General features: G+C 39.9%; 1 protein-coding gene across 1 annotated transcript in view; it reads right to left on the reverse strand.

Annotated features, from left to right (window-relative positions):
- LOC124607169 (dnaJ homolog subfamily C member 1) overlaps positions 1 to 11,432 on the reverse strand; it is a 33,614-nt gene extending 22,182 nt beyond the window's left edge. Inside the window, exons 1-4 of the mRNA XM_047139383.1 lie at positions 10,974 to 11,432; positions 10,784 to 10,885; positions 10,024 to 10,242; positions 4,372 to 4,481 (exon numbers count right to left, since the gene is read on the reverse strand). Coding sequence (XP_046995339.1) covers positions 4,372 to 4,481; positions 10,024 to 10,242; positions 10,784 to 10,885; positions 10,974 to 11,111 — 569 coding nt within the window. The 5' untranslated portion in view covers positions 11,112 to 11,432. The remainder of the gene's footprint in view (positions 1 to 4,371; positions 4,482 to 10,023; positions 10,243 to 10,783; positions 10,886 to 10,973) is intronic.
- Positions 11,433 to 11,659: the final 227 nt, after the last annotated feature.

Consider the following 11,659-nt stretch of genomic DNA (forward strand, 5'->3'; position numbering starts at 1 on the left):
TTCAAATGGCTCTGAGCACTTTGGGATTTAGCTTCTGAGGTCATCAGTGTCCTATAACTTAGAACTACTTACATCTAACTAACCTAAGGATATTACACACATCCACACCCGAGGCAGGATTCGAACCTGCGACTGTAGTGGTCACGTGGATCCAGACTGTAGCACCTAGAACTGCTCGGCCACTCCGGCAGGCGGTCATGAAGAGCAAAGACCACAGAGTGACAGCCCATGGCCTGTAGATTACTCACTAAGTCACTACATATTTAAACATAGTCAAATGAGGTCCATTTAATAAAGGGGATGGTTCTGTTAACAGCTATCAGTTCCAGTGTAACAATACTACATGTTCATGGCAAGAAATGATATTCCCGTCCAGCAAATGTAAAAGCATACCCTGTCTTATCCCCAGTTTTAGAGCCATCAGTGTAAAAAATGGTTACACCCCGAAACTCCTGAAGTACTGGGGTAACAGGTGACAAAGGGTCATTAGGATGACAGACTTGAGGACCTTGAAATAGATCAGTGTTAATTTGTGGGTTGGGTACCAGCCATGGATAAGACCCAGAGCAGCTCTTGGCTGTTGGCAGCCCAGAAGACTACAGACCATGGCCTACATCTTGGAATGAAGAGGCATATGTTCTCTGGAATGAGAGACATTGCTTCCACCATTTCTTCTTGCTGCATTCAGACAGCGAGCCTTAGCACAAAATCACTTAAATTGATATGACTGGTCTGTGAATCCCTCAGAACACTGCAGGGCTCTGCGGTGATCCTGAATAGATATTACAATGTCTTTAGTCCACAGTGGCATGGGCCAGCGTTGGAAAAAGGGGAATAGCAATGCCACCAGCATAGCTGATTGCAACAGAGATGTTTAACACAATCTCATCAGTGCACTCTGATAGAGGGGGGGTGAAGGTAAATGCAGAGGCACACAACTGTCAGTTGGCTGCTCAAAGCAGCCAATGAGATAGTCTGTTCATTTGCCATAGGCAAGGAAGCAACAGGATCACTGGAAAGTTGTTATAGTCACGGAGATCATAATGTAGTGACCAATGCAGTGAAAAGATGGCAGAAAGAGATCGTTAGATCGATAGCTAAAGGGTGCCCTGGGCGGTGTTGAAGGGGATAGGAGTTCCATCATTGAGGCGGTACAGTTACTGGTCCGTAAGAAACTGGCCAACTAGAAGGCCTCTACCAGACAAAGTCGTACTCCCCCACAGGGAGTCCATTGGTGGTGTGCACTCAAATGCCCAAGTAGGAGAAAAGGAGGGGGTGTTGTAGGATTAAGATGGTCAAAGGTAAATAAAGTCCTGTCTGAAGGTATGTAAACGTTGCAAATGGTGATCGCTGATGTCCCTTGCACTTTCATCGCTATTGCTTCCTATGTGATACAAAGAGAACCTACTCACTGATCACATCTATGCAAACCAATTACAGACTCCTGCAGCAACCCTGTCATGGCCAACAGGACTGACAGAATGCATGATAACCATGATGCATTGGAGAATAGTCATCTGTGAAGTGCATTTCTTGTAGGGCAATGCAAATTGCAGAAGAGAGGGAAATAAGGTGTGTAATTCCAACAGGTACAGGTGAGGGTAATATCCACTACATTTCCACTGAATGATCATGTTACACATGTTCAGATTAGGTGTCAAGTGCTTAGAAGATCACTGTGTGTAACCAATAGGAATCTAACCACATCAATGAGCATTGGTTCAAAATCCGATGGCGCGGGGGGATCTGGCGACTCCAGGTCACCAGAATAGCCTTGTCCTCATTCTGATTCTTCTCCTCTTCCTCCTCCGCAGCCTTTGGTGGCTGAGATTCTTGGGAGAGTCCATCCTTGACAAGTGTGGGGCCAGATGAAGAGAGTACCGATATGTCTCAGTTCCTACAGCCCTTGGCTGGTACTGGCCCTCTGATCTGCGGGTTTCCGGGTAGACGTGTCCCAAGTGCCATGGGTGGACACTGGAGGAGGAAGCTGCTCCTCCAACCAGGTGTGGGAAGTGATTCTCAAAGACAGTACCATGGGCCCCACAAGAGAGGTGGTCAGTGGGAGAACTGATTTCGAAAAATTTCATGCAGTGGAAATTAATGGCTGTAACTTCTGGATGATTGGATGTCGTATCGACAGGCTGTAAGTGTTCACATTTTTTATGTGCCTCAGTATTCATTGCTGAGGGTACAGACAGACAGACAGTCTTGTGAAGTACTAAGCATGAAGCCAGGAATGCTGACTCATTTGAAAGTTTGTTTCTGTTGTAATGATGCACAATTTTGACTTGTCAATTAAATTAAGGGAGAAAGTAAAACGAGATAGGCAACGGTCTATGGCAGATCTGACAAGAGTACAATGGTGGTGGGGGCACATGTTTTGAAGTACAGGGTGTGCATAAAGTTTGCGAACACTTTCAATTATTTATTGCATAAGAACCAAACATTGTACAGACATCATACATATGTCATTTTGAAGAGAAACCCTGAAAGTTACCACCCCCCCCCCCCCCCCATGTATACTGCCACAGCGGAGTTTGGTAATTTGCCAATAGCCAGCGCTACTCGCAAACATGGAGCTGCCACATCAAGGGGAAAGCTATTTCATGAAATTGTCTCCCCAATCACCAGATCTCACTCCGTGTTACTTTTTTCTGTGGGGACATGTTAAGGATCTGGTATATGTACCAACTCTATCAGATGATGTACCACAGCTCCAGGAGAGAATACGAGAAGCGACTGCCGAAGTCGACGATGCCATGCTGGGACGGGTATGGCCAGAATTTGATTACCGTATTGACTTCTGCCAGGTCACTCATGGTTCCCATATCGAATGTTTTTTTTTTTTTTTACAAACTTTCAGCGTTTCTCTTCAAAATGCAATATGTATGATATCTGTACAATGTTTAGTTCTGGTGCAATAAATAATTGAAAGTGTTCCCAGACTTTTTGTACACCCTGTATATTACTGAGCATGGGGCTCTGCAGCAGATGATCCCAACGTGTTTCCATGTTCACCCAAAGGAATCATCAATTACGACAGCAGTGAGCATGAGAATGTCAAGGTTGGACCACTGATCAGCAGAAATATGTCACTTGGTCAGATGAACATGGCTGTATCTGGATAGGCATAATGCAGGTGAACAGCTGCTCAAAACATGCACTATGCCATGGATGCAGGTAGTGGAGGGCAGCATTATGCCATTTGGTGGGTGGGGGCATTCACCTGGGCTTTCATGACACCTGTTTAGTGCTAGAAGGCAGTATGAGAGCTGTGGACTCCATTAACATTGTTGCAGGTCATCTGAATCCCTTCACACATGATGTCTTCCCTGGTGGTAATGGCATTTTCTAACATAACTGTCCACGTCACAAGACCAGAATTATGCAACATTGGTTTGAGGAGCAGAATAGTGAACTAATGTTGATGTCTTGGCCAAAAAATTCACCTGATCTGAACTCGATGGAATCCATCTGGTATGCTCCGCACCCAAAAAGACTGGCCCGATATTTATGGGAAATGCGTGACCTGTACATTGATACCTGTTGCCACATACCACAGGAAACCTATCAAAGAGTTGTTGAATCCATACCAGGCTGAACTGATGCTACACTGCATTTGAAAGATGGACGAACATACTATTAAGCTAGTGCTCATAATTTTCTGACCCATCAGTGCATGGACACGCATGGTTAGATTTGATTGCAGTTACGAAATGGTCCCTCACCATTGAAACAAAAAATGTCCTCTCACATGCTACACACTAAGGAGTTTGTAACCTATGACAAAGTGTGTGTTGTGTAATTAACATAGCTGGTGAAACAATGGTTTCCAAAGTGATACATGCATCACATATGCTCTGAACAATGACCCCCACACTGTTAAACATATACAAAAACAGTACCAACTGATGAGTCGCTAGGTGACTTGAAACCAGTAGTGGGAAAATAAAAGTTGTACCATCTTAAAGGCGACTGGCTGCCGTCACTACTCAAAATCTTTATTCATCACAGTGTTCCACATCCATAATAGATTTTCACTTTTTCTCCCCTTTATAATGTATAAAGGGTCTTGCTGACCAAGCCACTACCAACAAAATTCCAATATGCCCCTTTTGCATATAAGGTAACAGAAAAAGATAAACATGCGTTATAACTGGAACCCGGTAAAATCGCCTAGTGAAATACCCTGCAACTAATCTAACATTGAGAGTGCAAATCTAAATAATGTTACTTCATTATTATTTAGTCCTTCCATGTAAGGCTTATTCTTGCATTCATCTCTCACATGTTGCACAAATCTTTTTTATTATTAATTGTGAAGAAATAATGATAAATACATTTAAGAGATTGATAATAGATAGTACAAACCTTGGTGAAGGTATCTCTAAAACTATTGTATCTGGAAGAGCAGGCCCATCATATTTTCCTTTCTTCTGTTTTTTCTGTAGTCTCTTTAGTTTTGCTTCTAAAAACTGTTGCTGAAAATAGAATATTACAATACTTGAAAAAAATTCAAGTTTAGATAAATAAAAATATCACAAACATAAGCTAGTCTTTGCATTATGAAGTACCTTGCTATATAGACTGTATAATGGACAGGTATGCCTCTAATCATGGGGCAAATATCTGCTGGCATAATGAACAACAGGTAAGATTATATTTTTTAAGCAAAGAATTCTTGATTTTACTCTCAATATCAAAGAATTGTGAATATTTGAGTAACAAGTGGACTGCATCTACTTATCACCAGTTTCCTCCACATTTACAGTGCATGTAGGGCTTGGCCTGAAATATAAGTTACAGAAATAGAAGGTCCAGATGGCTAACCAATTAGAAAAAAAATAGAAATTCTGGTGCAGGTCAGATGAGAAATGAACCATCTGAGCTAGTGTAGCTGCCAGGCAGCGGTTCGTACAGCAGAAAGAATGTTATTGTTGTGGTCTTCAGTCCATAGGCTGGTCTGATGCAGCTCTTCATGCTATTCTATCATGTGCGAGCCTCTTCACGTGTGAATAACTACTGCAATTTACACTTTCTGAATCTGCTTACTGTATTCATCTCTTGGTCTCCTCCTACAATTTTTGCTCCTCAACACTAAACTGGTGATCCCTTGACGTCTCGGAATGTTTATTACCAACTGATCCCTTCTTCTACTCACATTGTGCCACAAGTTTCTTTTCTCCCCAGTTCCATCCAATACCTCCTCATTAGTTACGTTATCTGCCTACCTAATAATCTGCATTCTTCTGTAGCACCATATTTCAAATGTCTCCATTCTCTTCTTGTCTAAACTGTTTATAATGCATGTTTCATTTGCATACATAGCTACACTCCTTACAAATACTTCTAGAAAAGACTTCCTCATACTTAAATCTATATACAATGCTAATAAATTTCTCTTCCACAGAAATGCTTTCCATGCCATTGCCAGTCTACATTTTCTATCCTCTCTACTTCAGACATCATCAGTTATTTTGCTGCTCAAGCAACAAAACTCATCTACTACTGTATGTGTCTTACTTGTGAGTCTCATTCCCTCAGCACCACTTGATTTAATTTGACTTCATCCCATTATCCTGATTTTGCTTTTGTTGAAGTTCATTTTACATCCTCTTTTCAATACAGTATCCCACTCTTCCAACTACTTTGCCATCTCTAACTGAATTAAAATGTCATTGGGAAACTTCAAGGTTTTCATTTCTTCTCCCTGTACTTTAATTTCTCCTCAAAATTTTTCCATTTGTTTCCTTTACTGCTTAGTCAATGTACGGATTGAATAACATCAGTGACAGGCTACAACCCTGCCTCACACACTTCTCAACTGCTGCTTCCCTTTCATGCGCCTAAACTCTTGTAACTGCCATCTCGTTTCTGTACAAGTTGTAAATATCCTTTTGCTTCTGCACTTTACCCCTCCTACCACCAGAATTTTAATGAAAGTATTGCAATCAACATTGCCAAAAGCTTTTTCTAAGTCTACAAATGCTACAAACTTGGGTTTGCCTTCCCTTAACATACGAGTTATAGGAACAGAATTGCCTTGCATGTTCCTTCATTTCTCCATAATCTACAGTGATCTTTGAGGTCCACTTCTACAACTTTATCCATTCTTCTGTAAAGAATTCATATTAGTATTTTGCTACCCATGATTTATTAGACTGACAGCACCTGCTTTCTTTGGAACTGGAATAATAACATTCTTCTTGGAGTGTGAGGGTATTTTGCTTGTCTTATACACCAGATGGAAGAGATCTGTCTCCCTACAGTATCAGTCGTTCTGATGGAATGTCGTCTACTTCCAGAGCCTTGTTTCACAGGGGTATTCATTAAAAAAACAGGGGAAGCAGTAATTGTCTTGGCATCTTCCACACATTATAAATGTGTGCACAATTATGTTACTGTTTCAAAGTTGCTATAGAAAAACAACTTTGTTTATATTCATAAAAGGTTCTCTCTCATCACACAACTTGACATCAATCCCTGCTTAATTCATTATTTCACCAAATATTAACAAGGATAGATGGTGATGTACAATGGAATACATATTGGTGCATTCTCCTGGGGATGTAGTTTCTTTTCCCTCTCAATCGACCAATTCTACCTGTATCAGTAAACTACTATTCATGTGCTGCCACTAAGGGCTGCTCGAAGGTCAAAATGAAATTAACAGGATATGAAAGACTGTGCATTTCAATTACAATCCTTTCTTGGAAAGTTATTTGCAGAGTTCTCAAGGACAATGCAAGTACTACCTTTCCTTGGATGTTTACTTGCAAACCAAATTTTCCTTTGTCTTTCCTTTTGGTGCCTCTTACGAAAATATTAATAAAGGCAACATTTTGAGCATTAGTTCAGTTTATTTGCAGTGCAAGCACTGCAAAAACTGAAAATAAATAATGCTGCACCAACTGCTACCTGGCTACTATGCCAATATAAATGGTTTTGGCCATATTTGATCCATGTCAAAAATGCTATTTTTTTCTAAATGCTTGGGCATCTGTAACTTCCACTTTCGGCTAAATGTCTGTGGCCAGAGATATCAGTCGTGTGTGGGCTGTGCTTGCGTATTCTGCTTTAGAAGAAGGCCTTTTAGCCAAATGTTCAAATGTTTAGCAGTTTTTTTGTTGTGCCTGTCTGTGACTCAACAGCTTCTCTATATACATGACATGTATTCTCAGTTGTGAATATGGGCAATCATCAGTTGTATAATGGACTGACAACAATGAAAATTTGTGCTGGGCTGGGACCTGAAACCGGATTTCCTGCTTATCGCAAGTGGTCACCTTACCATCTGGCTATCCGATGATGACTCAGTCAGACCCAAACTTCCATATGTTGTCAACCATGTACCTACAACCTGTACTTTTACATCCGTTATGTACACTCCCTACAGGGAAGTCACTTGTCCAGTTTCGGTGGATAAATACAATATTGCAGTGCCTATGTTATTCTGAATTACGATGCAACGCAAAGAACAGGCACTGCAGCGACTACAGCCATTATGTCCATATTTGCAATTGCGTCATGTATTTCTTACTGCCGTAGTTGCTGCAGTGCCTGTTCCTTCGAACATGCAAGCATGTCCAAAGGAACATTGCATCATAATCCGGAATAATACAGGCAATGCAATATCTTATAGTATCTACTCTACATGGCGAGTAGCAAACTATCCTTTTCATAATACTCTCTATAGAAAGAAAACAGCATCATCTGCAGACAGCTTCAATACATTTCCAATATTAATGGAATGAAATTGTATTACTACACTACGTAACCTCCACCACACAGTCTATGATGACTTACATAATACAAAGCTAAAAAACATCCAAATCAGATCGGTCAGGTCTCACACTAAAAATGATATGCAAGTTTGTGGTACTACATGCAAAGAAAGTTAGCATTGTAAATTGGAAGCGGTCTTGACACACCACATTTTCACACACCCACCTTCATGTCTACAGGCACACACACAATATGGTGTCCAAACGATATTGGAAAAAAATGGAAGACTGTGGTTCAACATTCCTCATTGCTGAGGTCATTAAAAGATGGAGAAGAAAGATTAGGATGTAAGATCCCACTAGTGACAAGATCATTAAGAGATGGGGCACAATCTCTGATAGGAGGAGAATGACTAAGGAAATTGGCCACGTCCCTTTTAAAGGAACTTTCCTGATATTTAATAGAGCTGGGTAGAGACCTGAACTGTCTTCCTACCAAGTGCAAGTCCGGTGTCTTATTGTTCACCTTGCTCAGTTTAGTGCAAACAATTAATGAAGATTGACTCAATGGATTTTTTATTCAGTTCCAATCACCATTGGTCCTTACATAGTACTGACATCATTTGCACCATGGCAGCACATTCACTGTAATAACCAAATGTTTTAAACTCTCTATCCACACTGTTTAGACCGTGCAGCTTACACTGGTCTGTGATAGCAGAACACTGACTGAAATGTTAAGATCTAACTTCAACCACGTCACATTACCTTTCAATTACACACAATCTTTTTCAGTGATATCATCGTGCCACAGATTGTGCTTCCTAAAGGCATCTTGTGTGCCAGTTCATGATGTGCCCTGCACACTGGCACTGGCAGTAAAAGAGTACTTGCGGAAGAGCAGATTCACTGTTTCTCTTCACTCATGTACACCCAAATATGTAATACATTATTTACTTTACTGTGCAGAACTCCAGTCATTGAAATAACATAATATTCAAAACACCCAAGAAGTCAAGAGTCATCTCCTCACAGAGACTGCCCACATCGTGTCTATTTTCATAATCTGGTAACTATTTGTGCAACTGGTTCCAGCAAGAGTAAGAGTCTACACACACACACACACACACACACACACACACACACACACACACACACACTAATATTGAATCGTCTGATCATTATGTTCAGTGGAGCTTTACAACTTTCTAATATAATATTTGAGACACACCACTCACATTAGGTACGCAAAAGGCACAAAAGTTCATGCCATCCTATTGTGAGCCCTATGTATAAGAAATAATTAAACTGAAATTGTGTTCAACAACAAACAAATGATGAATTCAGTATCTTTTTAAAGCAGTTTCTTTAAAGCTCTGAAGACAGTTGCCCTTGTCCCATCACCGATGGATCATTACCAACATAAAAAATGAAATGAGCAGCTTGTGTCAAGTATTAGAAGTAAGGTACAACTCATAGAAACATTGAAAATGAGTTAGATTGGGTGCTGCTATTACATTTCTTTATTGGAATTTGGTTATGAACCAAAACATTATTGTTCTCGAAATATGACTGACCCTCTTCTGACAGTCCTTTTGCCTCATTACAACAAAGAATTTGTTAGCTAATTGTTATAATTCATTAAAGGTCCACCACAGACATAGGGCTCTACTCAGTCTCACAAAACAAATATCCAGTAATGAATTCCTGGGATCTAGTGAAAATTTGTGACAGTATAAAACACATTACAAGAACCTAACACATTCCACTGAATCAAACTTTATACTTTACTTGTTGATAAGTGCAAATATGAATCTACAACAAAACAAGAACAGAGCGCTTCTATTGTTAAACATACTTATTTCATGGATGGAACAGTTCTCCAGAAGGATTTTAAGGAAATGCAAAATAAATACTCATCGGCAGAAATTCTTTAAATCTATAAAAAATTTCATTTGATTTCTGGGATGTCAGTATTCCAGCTAAGATGAAAGAACACTGGGTGGGACTAGTATACTGTGGGAACTCAGCTTAAGCCACGACACCCAATCAACTCCTCATGCGCCCACACCCTGCTACAAGAGGTTTGTTTGAATATATAATACAATGGATCTTAACAACCGTACAGTGTAATTATGGTTGAACAAAATGTTCTGTTAACTTTATAGCAAAGCATATTGCTGTTTCTCTACTAGTAGATTAGTCACCGTTCACAAGTCACCATTAAATGCTTCTGTATTAATACAAAGCTTCAATATTTTAGTAACACTATAAGTTAAACATCTATAGTATCACTCACCGCTGTATACTTCTTCTCCAGATATGCAGCCCATGCCACAATGTACTGTCCAACTGTTACTATCACAAACAGTATGAATGACATTTCAGCAAGTCCCATCTTCCGTACACGTCTGTAATAATACACTGCATGCTTCCAATCTGGAAGCCCATTCTCCAGCACTCGATCATACAATGCACGCTTCCTTTGATCACGAAGAACTTCATAAACTGCCACAAGCTGTAAATTAAATAATATTGCTTCTTACCAAACCTTCAATAATTTTTGGATTTTACATTGTTTAAATGGAATAACTGGCATATAGCAGCTCAAGTATTACCACTATGTGTGTTAATAGCCCACAACTGTAGAAATAACTATGACCAACTAACAACATCTGTATTTTTGGATTTTCATGGAATCAAACTACTGTCACAACACAGTTAATTTACATTTACGAGTTCTTCAAAACCAAGAAAACATAGATGTGTAGAAAACTAGTGGAAACTTTGAGGTTCAATTGAACTGCATTGATACTTTCCCTTCTACCCGTAACCCAAGAATAAATTTTAGCAATTTTTTAACATGTATTATGCCTTGCAAATAATACATCTACGAGCGTAGCAACAATCACTGTTTTTTGTGACAGAACTCTCACATACAGCATATGAAGCAGGAACTGTTCGTAGTTGTTACGTGTACCTTTAGGAGTTTTTTTGTTTTTTTTTTTTTTCGCGGAGTGTCCGCGCGTATATTTTATTGGACTGTATGCAATACTTACCTGCCGAAACTTAATTTCTGCGTCTGGTGCATCATTCTTATCTGGGTGAATCTGTAGCGACAATCTTCTGTAAGCTTTACGTATGACCGCGGCGTCTGCATCCTGCAAGCATACCCTACACACTTGCAATTTCACTGTCATCTAAGATATAAAAGTCAAAAGCGTCTATGACATTTTAAAATATACGTACCTGTGGCACATCTAATAAAGAATAGAAATTCGTGTCAACTTCCTCCACTAAATCGAATATCTCCAGCTCCTCCGTGTCCCAACATCCAACACTCACACAAAACAACACGACAATCAACACACATCTTCTAAGATTCATTGGCTTCTCGTTACTTTGCTGCAGTAGTATGGTGGGAATAATATATTATTAAAATTTCTAACTGGAAGTTAGTGGTATTAACCCTCAACATTTATATTTGTTATTTGAAACAGCAGAGTCTGACGACACCAACTGATCCAGACATTGACGATCCTACCAATTGTCATATTTTGCTACCTTGTTAGTGATGAACGAGGCGAAACAACATTCAGAAACCCCTACTTCGCCCGCAACGTCACCATGACAACGTATCCCATATGACATGGGGGTAAAATACAATCATTTAGGCTCTTTGCCCCAACGAGTCCACGTTATTTGTGAGTCAACCGCCGTGTATAATATAAACTCAGAAAGAGGTCTCGATGGTCTCATAGAACCCTAAAAAATACTCAACATATTTCGAAATAAACATTTATGTACTTGCCTCATGGTAATGACAAGACGTCCGTCTTCAGGCATGGAACTATGAGTAAGTTCTGGGAAGTTACTAGAGTTCAATGTGACTTCTACGCCTTAGATCCCATAAAATTTTCCACCTTATTTCCTTC

The sequence above is a fragment of the Schistocerca americana genome, chromosome 3 (genome assembly GCF_021461395.2).
Source record: "Schistocerca americana isolate TAMUIC-IGC-003095 chromosome 3, iqSchAmer2.1, whole genome shotgun sequence".
Classification (NCBI taxonomy): Eukaryota; Metazoa; Arthropoda; class Insecta; order Orthoptera; family Acrididae; genus Schistocerca; species Schistocerca americana.